The following is a 19,446-nucleotide window of genomic DNA, read 5'->3' as shown; positions in this document are numbered from 1 at the left end:
TTTACAATAAAACAGGTAACCTAATGTAGCAACAGGATAAAATATAACAGTAAAATATTGTGTATTAGTTTATTTTTAATTGTGAGACATTTTATGATACTTTATTTTGGGGGGGGGGTGTTGTTTTTTCTCTTATCTATAAATTGCCATGATCATTGGAATGGTGGTTGATACATTTTTCTTCTAAATAATTCCTTTCTTGTGCATCTATTTGACATCACCGGTTTGTAGATAATCTATGCCAGTTCACCTAGACCCTTTAGCACTTCATCCTGAACCCCTACCAGTTCACCCAGACCTCCCACCCAAAAATTGCAGATAAATATGATTCAGTTGCGCTAGTCAATTAGCAGGTGTAAAATTACCCAAATAAATTAGATAATTTATAAACTAGTATCTTTTATAAAATACTAACTTCCACATATACCTCTTGACTCACTGCAGAACACTCCTAGACTGTCCCTTTTTCATGAAAATTTCCTCATTAGTATGGGCTTCCAAGATGGTGTTTTTAAACTGCATCCACTCTACATGTAGACTTTAATTAAATCTTCGCCTGACCTTCAGAATCTTAAATGCTCTTAGTATGCTTACTAATATAGCCATCTTGTTTCAAAATGTTAATTTGCAATAATCATACCAAAGCTTCAGATACTTTCCACATTACAAGAAATAGCAGCTTCCAGTTTCAGTAAGGCCACCCATCTTTCATGGAGTAATTGTGAATTCACAAAATGTAAATTCAAATGGCAAAGAACCTTGAACGGTAGAATTCTTGCCAAAGTTTCCACATTTAAAGACTGCCTGGCTTCCACTCACTCACTATCTTAAGTTTCTCCGGGCTAGTGGTGTGGACTGACACTATGCAGCCTCTGCCAAAAAGCCGCTTCCATAGTATAGTCTCCAGCAGTTACAACTCCAAGGAAAGGACACAGCTTATGAAGGAGTCCAATGCCGATATAGGCACCTTTGTCATTGGGACCACAAAGCTATACATTGGTTTGGGTGGATCAGCTACAACAGGGACCAGTACAATACAAACTCTCTCTTTGTACTTGGGCATTACAAAGGTACAACAAAGTCAAGTTTTCACAAAAAGTTAACAAGGGCTTCTGTTGAATACAACTGACAACTTCCTGCCATCTTGCCATGCTTGTCTTTGATGACATTTTCTGGCTAGACCCCCTTATAGGCTGTCATTACTGCCTCCTTTCTGCCCTGAAAACCAAACCAGTAGCTGATGAGATCCAGTTACCCCTCCCAGCTCTAGTGCCTTAATTATGTGCTCTTTACTTTTCTTTCATTCTGACTTTCCTCCCTCTTTCCAGTGGTCTTACAGTTTCACATCTAACTGGATTGATATTAATTGATAAAAGAAAGTTGTGTTTGAACTTAACAATGCCTTTGTTTCTTTCTACTGTTTGTTTACAGACAGCAAGAAGCAGTTCCTGGCATGCTAGATACACAGTTTTAACCTACCTCCAGACCATGGTGTTCTATAATCTGTTTATTTTCCTTCATAATGAAGAGGCAGTGAAGGACATCAGGTGGCTGGTTGTGAAACTATTAGAAGATGAGCAGCTAGAGGTAAAAACATGTAATGTTTTTTGATATGAATCTGAACTACTTTTTTCTCTTGTGCAACAAATTTTAATGTATTCAATCCCTTGCTAATGGTGTGTAGTGCAGGATGTTAATATAAAATTCAACTGCTAAGATTTTTTTGTTTTACAGACAATGTATATTTCTCTGAAATGGTTCTGCAAGAGGACCACTAAAATATTTTTCTATTATAAAATAAGGGATTGATTTTAAGACCCCTGTGTGCGTTTTCATGGGCGCATGGTTCCCGGCGTGCACACACGGATGAGACAATTTTATAACATGCACGTGCCGGCGTGCGTATGTTATAAAATCTGATGGACACACACACGCTAGATTTTAAAATCCGCACACACATGTGGGCGGCCCATGACTTGTGCCCGCAAGCGGGGGAATGTTCAAATTACGTGCGGCGATGCAATCTACCTTTTTTCCAGTTCCCTCGCAGTCCGCTCCAATTAAGGAGGAAACTTCCCTAACCCCCCTACCTAACCTTCCCCCCCTTTCCCCTCTCCACCCCTACCTACCTACTCTATTTTTTTTTTGTTCTGTAGCTTACTTGCTCTGATGTGTCCCGGCCCACCCCTTTGGAGAGGCCTGGCACTTCGGCGCATAACAGGTTACGCGCATGGCCGAACCCTTCCAAAAACACGTGCAGCACACGCAAGTCACAGCCACACACATAACCCCTGTTATTTACATGCGTGGCCCTTTTAAGATCGGACCGTATGTATATAAATATCCTGCATCCTGATTTACTTAGATTTAGTCAAATCTTTATTAGAGCATGACAGCAGATATTCATACAACTTATCCAGTCTACTCATCCACATTTCCTTTTCAGCTTTATTTTCTTGCATAACATCATATGATAGGGTTTTACTAATCAGGACTGTATCATTCTAGGGAATTACTATACCACCATATCTCTCTCCCTATCCTTCCCAGTTTCTCTCCTTTCTGTTTTCACAAGTTCTATCTTTCTTCCTACCCTTTTTCCCTGCTTTGACTCCAGTTCCCTTGGTACTGTATATGTATGTTGGACAAAGGGGAAAAAGGAAATTCTAATGTATAGGGATGGTAACTTTTAAACAGCTGCATGGGTGCATATGTATGCACGTTTGCTGGCTTGCGCCAGAGGACGCTGCCATTTTATAACAGATGCATGTATATGCGCGCATGGTATAAAATAGGCTGAATGTGCGTACAATTTTATATGGACACAAGTATTTTCCTGCTAATGCCGTCTCTATTGCTATAAGGGACACTTGCTGACGCCATTAATAGTTTTCCCAGTTTGTTTGCAGTTTGCCCAATTAAGGAATTGGACTTCCAAACCCCCATAGGTTATTAGCCTCCCTTTCCCCTGTTAGCCCAAACCCTTAAAACCCCACTGACTAGCCTAGTATTTTTTTGTTTTTTGTTTTTTTCATTTATTATTTACACACCATCTATAGCAGTAGTAGTTACACAGCAGGGGACCCAGCACACGGTTGTGCGCATAAATACTTATGTGCACATTTCATGTTAAAGTTCCAGAACACCCTTGCCTCACCCAGACCATGGCGACACCCTGTCCTTTTTGGGCTTTCTCACTTGTGCATGTACATGAGCGCCCTTTAAAATCCGCACAGCACCCACCAGCCGGACATACTCGCATATTTATTTATTTATTTAAATTCTTTTACTATACCGATACTCAAGACGAGGTCTTATCGTACCGGTTTACAATAGAACAGGGGGAAACCAATTAACAACTATATAGAAGGTAAAGTTACATTCAACAGGGAGCGAAAACATGAGAGCTGGAAGACAGGAAAGATTTTAAACGATAACAACTGGAGAGTGATAAAAATAGTCAATGAAAAACAATAGAGTAGCGAGACATAAACAGATTGATTGAGCTTGGCTGTAGATTTATCTTAGGCGATTATTAACATAATATACCTTGTGGAAGGAGGAAACATGGAGAGGAAGCAGGGGGGGGGGGTGGCAGGGCAGGGACTGAGACGGGGAGGGGGAGGAGTTAGGGAAGAGGTCGGAGGGTGAGAGTCAATGTTGGTTGATAAAGGTTCCTTCAACGGTAAGCTTGTGTGAACAGCTAGGTTTTCAGTTTTTTTCTGAAGGAGAGATGGCATTGTTCCTGGCGTATATCTGGGGGAAGCGAATTCCAATGGAGCGGACCCCGAAAGTGCTCGCTTATGAATGGAGTTGTGGACCGAGGATTTGTTAGGGGGGGCCTTGAGAAGAACCTTTGTAGGCGGATCTGATCGGCCTTGCGGAAGTATATAGTTCGAGAGGGATGGCGAGTTGGAGTGTGGATTGCTGGTATACGGATTTGTGGATGATGGTGAGAGCCTTGAATAGTATTCTATATTGGATGGGTAGCCAATGTAGGATTTTTAGGATTGGTGTGATGTGGTCCTTATGACGTGTGTTTTTAAGGATCCTGGCCACTGTGTTTTGCAGCATCTGTAGAGGTTTAGTAGAAGAGGCGGGAAGACCGAGTAGTAGAGCGTTGCAATAGTCGATCTTTGAAAACAGTATGGCTTGCAGCACTGAACGGAAATCCTGGAAGTGTAAGAGCGGTCTTAGCTGCTTCAGGACCTGTAGCTTAAAGAAGCATTCTTTGGTTGTAGTGTTAATGAACTTTTTGAAATTCATTCTAGAGTCAAGGGTGGCCCCAAGGTCTCTAACCTGGCTTGCTAGAGGAATAATTGCGTTATTGGCGAAGGGGTTGTTATCGCTGGGGGAGATAATCAGGAGTTCTGTTTTGGACGTATTAAGGACCAGGTTGAGACTCGAGAGAAGAAGGTTGATGGCGTGTAAGCAGTTGTTCCAAAAATTTAGAGTAGAGGAGATGGGGTACGAGATGGGGATTATGATTTGCACATCGTCCGCGTATATAAAATGGGTAAGGTTGAGGCTATTGAGTAGCTGGCATAGAGGGATTGGCCAAATCCAAGCATATCTCTTGGCTTTGGCGCAAGCTATGCTTTTAAAATGTATCTATTAAGTTGTTTATTCTGGAACCCTCACTTATCCCACACAAATATTTTTACCAAATTTTTAGAATTAAATTCTTTTATCCCCAAGCTGCAGGTTTGAGTACTTAAAGCTCTGCTTCACAACATAAAATCTTTTTTGGCAGATCCAATTGAGTGTTAAGGGTGCTTGTTTTCGTCCACAACAATTTTAATTCTTTGCAGGGACTTGGCACACACTGAGAAATGTATTACATATTGCTTTTCTGTTAGAGTGAGGAGTCATAAAGAGTTCTGCTTTATCTCTCTGAGCCTCAAGAGGCTGCTGTTCACCAGAGCTTCTTACGGTTCGCACATTCCTCATGGAAGTTCATGAGTTAAGAGCAGCCAGCAGGCTTCAGATGACTACAAAAACAAACTGAAATGATAATGAGGCCAAATAATAATAATAAAAAAAACCCTTGAAATAACTGTTAAAAGGGCTTCCCAGATATAACTTACATTTTTCAATGTAATAATAATTAGCTGTGGAGAAGGGAACCAGTGGCTGGCCCATTATCTGCTGGTTGTGTATTATGTACTGACTTGTCTTAAATTTCATAGCAAACCTGATTAAAATTTGATCCGCAAAAAAACACATGTGCATCTACATCCTGTGCATAGACTATACCTTGAGCTATTTAAGCTCAGATTTTATTTCTATTGAACCTTTGCTTTTACTCATGGAGTAAGTTTGTTTTTCTCTGCATGGGTTCAGTAACTATTTTAAGTTTAGTTTTCCTTATAGAACAAGTACACCATGAATATAATTTTAGCTCATATGTTATTTATAAAACCCAGTGTATAAAACACTGTAAAATAAGGAATATTAACACAACATATGCACTAACCACAAAATCATACAAGCAATGGCAAAAAGCTGTCACTAGCAGGACTCTACTGCAAACAATTGATAATCTAAGCCAGGCAGGAAAGCAATGTATAACACATAAAGTGAGGTTGATGTATGTTGGTTGCAGCATTGATGAAGCAGAGGCATTCATAGTCTGTGGGTATAGCAGAAGATGTCACAGAAGTAATGAGGGTGTGTTAGTAATCTGAAGAGAGAGAAAATTGGATTTTGGTGACTACTGTAGATCTAGAAGTGGCAGGATTTAGCAGAAAATTAGTTGTAAAGAGTCACAAATTCACAAACGAAACGAGAGTTGGATTGAGTTATTGGAATGGTATGTGTCATAGACAGAGATAAGAGTGCAGGGCTTAAGCATGAGGAGTAGAAAATAGGGAGGTTAGTTTTAAGTATGTTAAGTTGTAGGTGGAGAAGCGACAGCCAGGAGAAGGTGCAGAGAGGCAATCAGTATTTCCGGTTTTGGTAGAGGGCTAGAGGTCAGTGGGAAAGGTCTATATCTTTCCATTGTGTGGGGAAAGTAATAAGCATAGGAAAAACAGTGAAAAAGAACCAAAACTGGATAGTTGCAGATCCCTAAAGAAGAGAAGTTTGTCAATAGTGTGGAAAGCTTTAGAAAGACCCAAGGAGGAGAAGTGTGGAGAATTAACTAATATATTTGTCTAGGGTGAAGTCTTTGAAAGTTACGATGGAAGTAGTTTAGTGGGAAAAATATTATCTAGTCAAGAGTTCAAATCCTGCTGGCAATCCTTGAGGCCTTGGACAAGTCATTTCACCCTCAGGTACAAACTTAGGACCTGACTTACTAAGTCTTTTCCCCTTAGAAACAGAATTGAGAAAAAAGGCTTCGTAAATCAGGCTTTTCCTTAGCATCCACCAGACTAGTCCAGACAGATGGGGTTTTCTCCCCTATTAGCAGGTGAAGACAAAGCTTCACTGTACTGTTGGTACTGAAGATACTGTGCCACCTGCAGTCTCCCAATATACTCTGACTCCAGCAGATGATTGGATGAAGGGTTTGCATTCATTATTAAATGAAAATCTTCCTGCATTAAAGCAGAGCAGAACTGAGCAAACCATATTTCACTCCTTTTTGAGATATTTTTGAAATGCGTATTTTAACAAACCTTTTTGTACATGTGGTCAATGTATTTTTCTTTTGGGTATTGAGGTGATAGACTATTTAGATGGGAGCTACTTGCAGGATAAAGATTTTATAAAGTTTGATTTATGATACAGTTTACTCCTTTATTTTGTTTTGCATTATTCACAATGATGGTGGGTTTTTTCCCTTTCACATATCTTGCCATCAGCTAAATATCGACATGTCCCACAGTCAGTGAAGAAATTGAAGCTGAAAAGAGGTTGGATGTTTCAGCATGACAACAATTTGAAACATACCTCAAAATCAACCATGAAGTGCTTACAGGAAAGAAAGATGAATGTTTTGAAATAGCCTCCACGGTCCCTAGTCTTGAATATTATTGATAATCTGTGGGGAGATCTCAAACTTGCATTATATGCAAAAACACCTAAGAATATTTCTGAACTAGAGAAGTTCTGCATGAAAAAGCAGAAAAAAATTCCAAAAGCAAGAAAAGAAAGACTTTTAATTAGCTACAGGAAATGTTTGGAAGCTTATTTTTGCCAAAGATGGTGTTGCACAGTACTCACTGAAAGGGTGTACACATGTTTGCATGTTCCATATTCTCTGTTTTCTTATTTTGAATCTGTAAAAATACTGCAAATAGTAATTATGCATTAACATTTGCAGAAAGATGTCTTTAATTTTGTACCATGTAGAGGATATCTGCTTTTGTTCTTACAGAGATTAGTTGAAACTTACAATTTGACTAGGGATGCCTCAACGTTTGCAAACAACTATGTATGTATGTTTATTTCATAGTTGTATTAACCTGTTTATCATCTTAGATTTTTATTTGAAAATTGTATAGATTTCCATTGATGATGGTGTGTTCCATGTCTTTGTTGTGCACGTGAAACTTCTGTACCTTCTATTTATCCCGGTATGAAAGCATACCAGCATGTAGTGCTGCTGAGCAGCACTACATGTGTGTTAAATGGACTTTATGATGAATACTACCTTATCTCTATAGCTTGGGCTGCTGTATCTTTTATTTTTTATCCTATTATGTTTTTAATATATCTTGGATGAGCTCATAATTTAGAAGTTAATGGTTTCATGGGCTAAATGTATTTTTAATTCCAAGAGCAGAGAAGTAAATTTCCTCCTGGGTTAGGTTTTACACAATTGATGAAAGACAACCGAATTGGTATTATTGGGTTACAGTATCTTAAGAAAAAATATAGATTTAAATGAATGAAACAGATATATATGGTCAGATTTATGGAGGATGTGTGGGAGTTTCTAAAGTTGACAGCAAATCAGAATGCATAATTTGCCACATAGTTATTCATATTCAAATAACAGTATGAATAAATAAAGGTTACTATATGGCCTGATACAATTTCTGAAAATATTGCTATACGAAGTGATATATAAAACAAATAACTACTAATATATTTATTTATTCTAACACTTTTCTCCTCCCCCTCCTCTGGGCTTTCAGCTCAGTCAGAACTAAGGCTGGGAGGTCTTTTTTTTTTTTCCCTATTTGATATCCCCTCCCAACTTTACTGTAGTCATTGCAGTGACAGCCCTCAGCTGGAGACCATGCACCAGGGCTCCTTCCAGAACCCAATAATCCTGGACCCTAAATCTAGCCATTAGGTGTCACCAGTGCACCGCGACATAGCCAAGTCCTCTCCAGGGCTGTGAATGCTGTTTGTGCAGGGAATGGTAGACCTCAGCTGGAATTAAATCCAGATCCTGCCATGACACAACCAGGCCAGCCCTGTAACACGTTTCTTGAAACATGCACATACATCTTATGACTAACTTAATCACAGTAATACAGTATTAGTCCTCACTTTCAGTTTGATTTGTTTGTTTATGTTTAGCTTATGCCTTTTCAGTGTAAATAATAATATATTGCTAAACTCAACAAATGTGTTTGTGTCCATAGCAATATAGCTGCAAATGGAATATTTTTTGCCCACTGATTTGTCAGTGTTACTTGGTTCTCATTTTGGGCATGTTTTCCAGTAAATGAGAGCACCTGTGGCTGCTCAGCCCATTTGTGTGTCTATCTGTGCACATATTAGCAGCCACTTTATGGATGGGTTGGGCTGCAATTTGGTAGAAGAGTGTAGTACCGAGGTGCCAACAGTCCTGCCAAATCTCAGTCATATTCATTCAGCAGGAGGGCCCTTGATGTGTCAGGAATTGTGGGTCAACTGGCCTTTCGGAGGAGCAGGGAAACTGTAGCAGAAAAGAGCCAAAGGTGATGACGCATCTTCCCTGCGTTATGTTGTAAGGGTTCACGTCTTCTACTTGTTTATAGCTAGTGACTTCTTAGCTTTGTTCTCTAGAAGCAGAATGCAGTTTAATTTCTTTTATAATGTCTGTAATTGAAAAAAAAGCTAATCTAGGGAAATGTATTGTAGTTCTTAAATCTATTCCTTTTTGTCAGTTGAATCTGTTCCCCCACTCCCCTTTTATAAAGTCTTCTGAAACAAAATAAAATCTATTTCCTTTGCTATTTGTCAATGGAAAGTAGAGCTTGTGTACTTTAGGAAGTCCTTACAACTGTTTCCGTAAAATGGGGTTATTAATTTGACAGTATTAAAAATGGATTTTAATGCAGTGAGCAGAGATGTAAATGAATAGCTCCCTTGTGAATCCGCTCATTTCACAGCCAAGCTTCTTCCCATTCTGGGATGTACATTAGCACTTCATGTTTCACTTAATAATCTGGTCTCTCGGAGACTCACAAATTGCCAGTGACAATACTGACATAGTTTTCCACTTCCTAGTAGATCACATTTTAATAATGTGCTGTGAAAATGCAAATGGAAAAGAAGTCTCCAGAGCTTATTGTGGAGTTAGTGTGTTTAATTAGTAGAGCACTTGCAGCTACACTTACTGCTTTTTGAAGCTTTGGAACATTATGTTCAAGGATATAATTTGTAGTAATGTGCTACATCACATGCGGTGTGGTGGCAGTTGTTTGTATCCTGACTAGAAGAACATGTCTGTTGGAAATGTAACAATATGTACTTGATTAGGAAATGTGGCAAACTGACATCAGTGTTTTATAAAGTCGATTGCTCTTCAACATATTGAAATGTTTGTGCAAGTTCCTTGGTTTATAGTATACTGATAACTTACTCACTAGAAACAAATTAATTTGGGCAAAATGATTTTACAGGGCACAAACCGCTCTTTGATTAAGAAAATGTTTCAGGATTTTTAAGAAGAACTGGATATTAATCCGACTAATCTTCCTGTAAAAACTTTGATTTTGTAAAAATGGAGCACCGTCTTGGATGGATCTCTATCAAATGATTTAAAACAGATGGCCCCTATGGGAGTATGAAAATAAATCCGGGACACAAAAAAACTGACCACCAATAATCTACTAGAAGCACTAGAATATTCCCAATAGATAGACAATAACTTCATGATAGAGTTGGTAGATAGATGGATGCCACTTAACAAAAGCTTTGGAGAAAACTGCACCACTAAATCAAATACAGTGCCCCTAGTACCAACAATTGCCATGGCACACTCCAGAATTATGAATCTTCAAATGTCTAGGACACACACTAGAAAGGAAATAAAGCAAATGTTACCTTGAGAAGTATAAATTAAAATGTAGGTCTCACATGACAACAAACTGACAAGCTGTAACAGCCAATAAAAACAATACTTCTCTTAATGTATCAAACAAACCATAAACTTAACCAAGTAGCTGTTGAAATAATAAACATCCTTCAACAGAATCAGATTGCTCAATCAAAACTGACCTGCAATGACTTTGCCTCTTTTGTCAACAATAAAATGATCAGGTTCTTCTGGAAGGCCTGAAAGAGTCTATCAAGCCCTTCCTTGGCTAAACAGTAAGTAAAGGCTGTGACCAATAGTCTTTTCCCTCAATCTCTACCCATGAACATTAGTGAAGCTGGCAAGCAGGGACCTCGTAGAATGGGCCACAAAAATTGTAAACTCCTCCCTCAGAGTATCTGCTACCTATAACACTGAAAAGAGCTGCTGTACATCCTGTACATACCAAAAACAAATTCTATCTCAATCAGGGGAAGATAAGAAACTACTGCCAGCTTCAAACACTCCATTTCTTGGGGGTATAACAGGCAGTATGGACCCAACTGAATGACTGGGTTGGTTGAGAGAAACTAGTTAGACCCCTGCCAATCTAGATTCAGACTTGGCTATGGGACAGACACTATGCTCATCTCTATTAGATGATTGATTGATTGGTTTATTTACTTATTTTATTTAGCATTTTTTATATACCGATAGCCGTTTACACATCGTACCGGTTTACATGGAACAAAATGGAAGGCCACAAATGGTATCCTTTACATAAAACATAGAACTGTGATAAACAAAATAAATAGTGATAAACAGAATAAACACAGATAAACAAAATAAAACATCAGATGTTAACTTTGGTTCAGCATTTAAACCAGGAAGATAATAAATATATATATACAGTTTATATAAGTAAGAATAGCATATTTACATTGCGAATAATTAGCAAAGGGTTCAAGGGGAAGAGAATAAATTAGACAAATGATTAAAGAGTAAGATTTAAGATCTGGAGAGGGAAGAATAACTAATGGGTGAACAACTGAAACAGGTTGGGAATGGGCCCTTAGTAAGTAGAGGAAAGTCTATTAACAATAGCCGAGGCGTTGAGGAGTTTAGGTGAAGGCCTGCTGAAACAGCCAAGTTTTTAATTTTTTTTTAAACTTGGGTGTAAAGGATTCAGTGTGGAGTTCGTGTGGCATAAGAGTTCCAGAGGGTAGGGCCGGCCAGAGTTAACGCTCTTTTAGTAGTAGAGGTAAGTTTGATGAATTTCAGGGAGGGTAGGTGCAACATTCCTTGAAGGATAGTCCGAATGGGTCTTGTTGAGACATGAGGAAGGAAGGGGGGATCGAGCCAGTGCATGTTTTCATTTACAATAGATTTATGGATGAGGGAGAGAACTTTGTATTGTATTCTTGAAGTGATTGGTAGCCAATGCAACTCTTTCAGGATGGGGAGTGATGTGGTCCCTCTTTTTGGAGTTTGTAAGGATGCGGGCAGAGGCATTCTGCAGGAGTTGTAGAGGTTTGATACTTGCGGAGGGGAGGCCAAGTAACAGCATTACAGTAGTCTAATTTAGAGAAAATAATAGCCTGGAGTACTGTACGGAAATCGGAGCCATGTAGTAGGGGGGTCTAAGTTTTTTAATTGTGTGCAGTTTAAAATAGCAGTCCTTGAGAATTGAGTTTATGAATGGTTTTAGGGAAAGGTGATTATCGATGATGGTTCTGAGGTTACGAGTGTGAGATGAGAAGATAGTAGGGGGGAGTAGAAGGGGGGATGTTAGGGGAGGAATGGAAAGAGGAGATGATGATTAGCTCAGTGTTTTGGGGGTTTAGAACGAGGTGCATGTCAGTTAGGAGTTGATTGATGGAAGACAAACATGAGTCCCAGGTTTGGAGAGCTTTCTGAAGTGAGTCTGTGAAGGGGATGAGAATTTGAACATCATCTGCGTAGATGAAGTGGTCAAATCCCAAATTTGTGAGGAGGTTGGCTAGAGGGAGCATGTATATGTTAAACAGCGTAGAAGAAAGTGAGGAGCCTTGGGGAACGCCTCGGTTTAGGTTGATAGATGATCTCCTCAGAACTGGTGCTACTAGACTTCTCGGCAGCATTTGATATGATTGGTCATGTGATTATGCTCTTATATTTGGCATCTGGCAAAAGCAGACTTTAGCAGCATTAGTAACAGCCTGGTTTAGCACCTACTACTTTTCAGATTAAGTAGTAGGTGGTACAGTTCACCGGCACATCTTCCTCACTATAGGACCTGTCCTGCAGAATACCACACGAATCTATTCTGTCACCTATTCATTTCAGTGTTTTCTTTAAGCCACTAGCTCAACTGATCCAGTCTGTAGATTTAAAATTATACGTTTATGCTAACAGTGCTTAGCTGCTCACACTCATGGAACTGGACATACCAACCAACTGTAAGTTCTGATTGCTTTATAAGTATGCAAAAATGAGCAAAATGTTACACACTGAGCTTGAGCAAAACAGAGCTGCCTTGTGTACAAAGCAAAATCCCTTTTAGGAACAGTGAACTTCCCCTAAAATTGCAAGTCTGGAGCCTTAGGATCCTTCTAAACTTAAAATAGTTCCCAAAAGATCCTGCACCACTACTGTGTATGGAGGAGGGACCTCAGAACAGATTTTTAAACTCCATGGTAACACATATTTCTAGAAGTCCTGTAGTTCTTATCATTGGTCCATACCATCTTCCTCCTAAATTTTATCTAAATTTTAATTTCAATCTAATCCAATTTATGCTTTTTCATATACTTTTTTTTTTTTTTATTCTTTTGCATATCCATGCACTTCCTGATTGGTGTCTGTCCTTTTAATTAGGAATCAGTGGCGACTCAAAGCTCAGCCTATTTATCCACAGGATCATAACACTCGTATCTCATAGTTCAATATCCATTGACAACAGCAGCCTTTAAATATTGTACTTAGCTTTCCTGAGTGATTCTTCCTGCTAATGATTCCAGCAATGGCTGGAATCATTAGCAGCCCGTTCTAATGGTCCCGACGCTGGCAGCGTTTCGCTTTTTTTGGCTGCTTCAGGGTTATTTTTGTATCGCAAACAACTGTGACTAATGCCAGAATAATGTCACAGCTGGTCTGCTGAAACATGCTATACCACAGTTTGACCACAAAAGGTATACAACAGCGTCAACTGATTCAGAAAGCTGCATCATGTCTGTTACAGGGCTGTAAATGGTGCAACTACATCACACACACAATCTGCAAAACCTTTACTAGCTACCAGTGTTCTACAGTGCCAGGTTTAAAACCCTATGCCTAAACTTCAAAGCCCTAAGAGGAAATGGTCCAAGTTGCCTAAAGAGCAGGCTGTCCCTCTATATATTTTCAAGACCCCCTAAGGTCATCTCAAGGATCTTCTTTAGTAACTCCCATCACCCAAGAAGTTGGCATGCTTTCTCAGGTATAGCCTGAAACTATCCCCAGTTCAGGAAAGAAGGGAAAGACGGGCTTCTTTGCCAGACTTTTAGTGGATTTGCGTTTGACTGCTAGCCACAAACACCTGGACCATAACCTGCCGCATAAACTGACTGACACTAGCTGGAAACCCAAATACCTTACTCAGCAAACTATCGTGCAGATTGTGTTATTTTATTTGTACGAATGTTTGTTACTTTTTCTTTGTTTTATAGTTTATATGTGCATCTGTTTTGTTTTATATTTAGATTTGACAAATTTTACATAAAAATCTAATAACACATCTCCAAACTGCCCAGCCCCAGCAACCATCTGTTAGCCCTGCCTCTTAAAAAAAAAACAAAACAAAAACAAAAACAAAAAAAAACCCCACCAACTTTTACATTCAACTTTGGTCCATCCCAGCTTACCTATATATATGACTCAATCCCCAATCCTCACTCTAATAGGAAATCATACATAAAATCATATGGCTCAATCCTATCCTGTCTACTCTTTAACCCAAACCTTAACAGGTTGTCCATCAGTCTTTCTCATACGTAGTAAAGCAAGTACTTGCATCCATTTTTAGCATATCCATTTATCCAAGCTTATCTTGAAAACCATCCTTGTTCACCTTCCTGACAACTCATCTGTGCAATATTTATATGATAAACAGTTTTACAATAAATTCCACATTCTTACTTAGTTGGTCAAACAGCTAAGATTTCATCTTTTTTTTCTGAAACATAAATACAAAGAATCTAAACATTTGAAAAGGAATGGTAGTCCATAAACTAGGTTTAGTGCAAACAAATGCAATTTTATGAGTTATTTCTAATTTCACCTGGGAAGGCAGGGTCCTGAAGCAAGGTTTGGTGCGACGAGCACAAGGTTTTGAATGGCTTGTAAATAACCAAAATACCTTATTTTCATGTATTTACTATTTTTACTGAGACCCATATTGCATCTGTCATGCCTACCTCTGTTTTTAACATGCTGTACACCATCTGGGAAGACTTTGTTTCAAAAAGTGTTAATAAAACATAAACAATAAAAATGTGCACAATTATGACATTTATTACTTGCTTAATTATCCAATGGAAGTCTAAGGAACAGCAGATTAGATATACAAATACCAATAATCCATCATACAGCAATAAATAGTAAAATAGCATTATAAAATAAACCAAACCACAGTTGATTAAAAACAGATGTGAATAATATGTTAAATATTAATAAGTAAGAGCTGGTTTGGCTTATATACTTTTGTAATTTATTTACCTAGGGCAGCTCAGGTTAAATATAGTCTGAGTTTTACACTGAGGATCAGTTTTTTTTCTTCCTGATTTTTGCTGTGATATTAACTGAACAATGTATCTGTAATAATAATAATTAGTGCTTACAAAGTGCTATCATTGTGTACAGCTCCGTACATGGTAAAACAATCTCTCTATGCCAGTTAATTTACAATCTGAGTTGGGTTTAAGTTACTTTTTCCAGGTCACATAGAGCAGTATAGCTGAACACGATTGACTGTTTTGGCCTGATATATCAAAGGTTTTCTCTCATTCTAGAAAACTTGCCTTCTCCGTAGCAGGACCCTATCTGTGGAACTCCATTCCAACAATACTTGGGCTCACAACTAATTCCAAAAAATTCAAGAAGAAACTCAAAACCTACTTATACTCTACTGCTTTCAGTTTACAAAGTTCAAATTAACATGCTTGCTCTAATTCTTTTCGGTTTGTTTGCTTTACTCATTCACTGTAATTTGTAAATCTTTTCCTTTTAACAGTTTTATGTTTTTAAATATTTTTTTATTATGTTATAATCTGAAAACCATTTAGAAACATAGAAATGACGGCAGAAGAAGACCAAACAGCCCATCCAGTCTGCCCAGCAAGCTTTCACACTTATAGTCCAACATGCTTGTATAAACGTTATCTAAAAATTTTTAAATAAATAAATACAATTCTGTGCCTATGGGAAATTGTGCCCAATATAATGTTATGTTGTAGCCACTAGACTAATTTCTTTCCAACACAATTAGAACAATTGCTAAATGCAATAAATCAGGAGTACTAATATTTTAGAAGGTTATTATGGCAAAGGCTGATCTTATGCTTGTGTTCATGGATGACAAGGCTGTGAAGAAATGATGTAACTGGATGGAATTTTCATTTATTCAGGTTAGGGAAGACTGCTTTACTCAAAAGTGGAATAACCATGAGAGCTTTTATAAAATATCATCATTGGTAAGCTTTGTTCCATTCATCACTTTGATCACAAATTCTGTTTGTGAAAAATTTTATATTCAAGATAGCAGTTCCCATTAACCTAGGCTATTATTTTTTTTTTAAAGAACCAACATTGCTGCTGAGTATATACCATATAGCACTGTGCACTATATTTGAAAATAATCTGTGATTAAACCCAGGAAATATGCAAGAGAAAAGAAATCCATGCATTTATTGCAGCCAAAATTGAATAACATACTCACCTGAGCTCAGATGTTTAAAATCAACTGCATTAATATCTTACAAACTTTTGTATATCTAATGCCAGATTTCTTTGTTGGTATTGACACCTGCCTGGCTTCAGTCATGGAGCCAGACTAGCGGTGATGGTGGTGGTCATTACTGTGGTAGATTTTGGATATGCTTGGGACAGACACGGAGAGAAGTGGAAAAGTCAGATAAAATACATGGGGATATGGGAATTTATATGTACATCCACCCAGAGTGGACAAATCTCAACTGGACAGACTAGATCGGCTATTTTGGTCTTTATCTGCCATCATTTAATGTAAGGTTCATATTCAAACAGTTTGTCAAGCTAAATTCAGGACTTAGCCTGACAAACAATGTTTGTTTGTTTGTTTTTTGTTTGGGGTTTTTTTGTTGTTTTTTTTAAATCCCTGGCTCTGATTTACCTAGTTAATTTGTTACCCAGATTAAAATTTTAGTAGAATAAGTCAGAGGCGTTTCAGGGTGGGACTGAGTAGGCCAGATAATGCTGATGTTCCATGTTACCATGCTCTATTATCCAGGCAAGTCTTGTTATGGAGCAGTCCTAAATTTGTCTGGATAAAATTATCCAGATAACTTTGATTTATATGGTAAATTTACTGATTGAAGATTTAAGAGATCTATGAATGTTTAAGCGTAAATTGCCAAGATTTTTGGATTGTGCAGATATAAATTTGTTAAATAAAATAAATAAAATATTAATACCCTTTTGTAATATCCAGCATAAGAATATTTACATGAGATAAAGCTTTGATGATAACATCACTTTCACAAAGGCACATCTCACAAACAAAGAAATATACAATTCTTGCCATATCTTTATTTGATGTCTCAACTTTTCAGTAACATGTTAAATATAAAGGGGTCGATTTTAAGACCACAATGCATCCATGTGCGCGCAGTTCCCGGCACGCACAGATATTATAACATATGCAAATGTTATAAAATCCGAAGGCCAAGTTCACATGTGTGCTGGATTTTAACAACTGTATATATGTGCGGGCGGTCTGCACACGCAGGGGGGAAATTTTAGCAAAATACACACGGCAATGCAATCAGGAACTGGAGGAGACTAGTTCCCTCCCAGTCTGATACAATTAAGGAGCGGACTGGGAGGGAGCTTTTCTATCCCTAACTCTCTACCCTTCCTACCTCTTCCCCTCTCCTCCCCAACCCCTAATCTAACCCTACGTATCCCAAATTTTTTTTATTTTAATACTTACTGCTTGGCCCTTTTAAAATCGGATCAAACAGACGTAGACCAGTTGTCTTAGTTGATAAAGTATTTTATTGAAGAGACATAGATTTTGCAATAAAAAAACATGGAATTCCCAAATGGCCTGACTCTGACCGAGTTTCGCCCAACATTAGATTGCATCAGGGGCTACATAAAATAAATCTAAAAAATTAAAAAACATAAAATATAATAAATACATAATCATGTTGAACAACCAAAAAATCTATACTTATTTATTACAAAAATGGAGAATAATGAATTAAAAACAAATATAAATATAACAAAAGTATTGTGTATTGATTCATTAGCAATGGCGCTACCTTCCGTTAAGTAAAGCAAATTGCATGATTAATTTAAAAAAAATTTTAATTTTATAAACATGGATTCTACAGAAGCATATTACTGTAACAAAAAGTTAATCTAAAATTAGAGATTATATAATAAATATCAAAGAAAGAGGTAAGGTAATATTCTAATGGATTATTCTTTATATTACATTTTTTTTCTTTCTTTGATATTTATTATATAATCTCTAATTTTAGATTAACTTTTTGGTACAGTAATATGCTTCTGTAGAATCCATGTTTATAAAATTAAAAAAAAAAATTATTAATCGTGCAATTTGCTTTACTTAACGGTAGGTAGCGCCATTGCTAATAAATCAATACTTACACAATACTTTTGTTATATTTGTTTTTAATTATTTATTATTCTCCATTTTTGTAATAAATAAGTATATATTTTTTGGTTGTGCAACCTGATTGTATATTTATTATAATTTGTTTTTTAATTTTTTAGATTTATTTTATGTAGCTCTAATGTTGGGCGAAACTCGGCCAGAGTCAGGCCATTTGGGAATTCCATGTTTTTTTATTGTAAAACGTATGTCTCCTCAATAAAATATTTTATCATCTAAGACCAGCCTACATTTGTTTGATCAGCTTCCTGGCTTTAATAGACCATCTGCTGTTTTGTTTTTTGGGACCTGTTAAAATCTGGCCATAAGTTTATATAATTGTGATAATCTCTTGGGATATTTATTTATTTATTTAGAACTTTTCTATACCGACTTTCCAATAACAGAATTACTGATCAATTCGGTTTACATTTTGAACAATAACAGTGACAAGAAAATGTCTTACAAAAAACAGGTAGAAATAACTTGGAGATAAATATATGGGTTAACTAACAATGAGATACTAACAGTGAGATACAATATAAAATATACATAGCCTAATATAGGCAGAAAAACATCGGTGTGGGGTTGTGCAAAGTCTAATGTTATGGGAAAGCTTGGTGGAAGAGCCAAGTTTTAAGTCTTTTTTTGAAAGTAATGTGGCATTGCACTGATTTGAGTTCTGGCGGGAGCGTATTCCAGAGTTTAGGACCAGCTGTGGAGAATGCTCTTTTGCTTAACACTGATTTCATTGGTGGTATCTGTAGATTGTTTCGGTAGGCTTGTCTCACTGGTCTAGTAGAGGTGTGGAGTTGGAGAGGGAATTTGAGCTTGAGTGGGGTCAGATTGTGTAATGCTTTGTGTATTGATGAAAGCACTTTGAAGAGTATTCTGAAACTGACAGGTAGCCAGTGTAGGCTTTTCAAATGGGTGAGATGTGGTCTCTTTTGTTAGTCTTGGTTAGGATCCTTGCCGAAGCGTTTTTGCAACATCTGTAATGGTTTTAAGGCGTTTGCGGGTAGGCCTACTAGAAGAGAGTTGCAGTAATCTATTTTCGTGAGTATGATTGCTTGTAGAACCAATCGGAAGTCTTGAAAATGGAGGAGTGGTCTAAGTCTTTTTAAGACTTGTAATTTGAAGAATCCGTCCTTTACTATATTATTGATGAGAGCTCTGTAATTCATTTGGTTATCAAGTATGACCCCTAGATTTCTTACTTGTGGTGATAATGGTATTTGGGTGGTGATGTTGGTGCTGGGGAGTGAGTAGGTTCCATCTTGAGAGATGAGTAGGTATTCTGTTTTGTTTTGGTTAAGGATAAGATTTAGGCTTGTGAGTAAGTTATTGATGGCTTGTTGGCATGTGTTCCAGA

At 37.6% G+C, this 19,446-nt stretch overlaps 1 protein-coding gene across 2 annotated transcripts in view; it reads left to right on the top strand.

Annotated features, from left to right (window-relative positions):
* PSME4 (proteasome activator subunit 4) overlaps nt 1-19,446 on the top strand; it is a 389,258-nt gene that overhangs the window by 351,552 nt on the left and 18,260 nt on the right. For both annotated transcript variants that reach the window (XM_029593434.1, XM_029593433.1), the window contains one exon: nt 1,432-1,587. In XM_029593434.1, coding sequence (XP_029449294.1) covers nt 1,432-1,587 — 156 coding nt within the window. The remainder of the gene's footprint in view (nt 1-1,431; nt 1,588-19,446) is intronic.

This window comes from Rhinatrema bivittatum, chromosome 3 (assembly GCF_901001135.1).
Source record: "Rhinatrema bivittatum chromosome 3, aRhiBiv1.1, whole genome shotgun sequence".
NCBI classification, from domain to species: Eukaryota; Metazoa; Chordata; class Amphibia; order Gymnophiona; family Rhinatrematidae; genus Rhinatrema; species Rhinatrema bivittatum.
The sequence above is the reverse complement of the archived record's forward strand: the minus strand, read 5'-3'. Positions and strand labels throughout refer to the sequence as shown.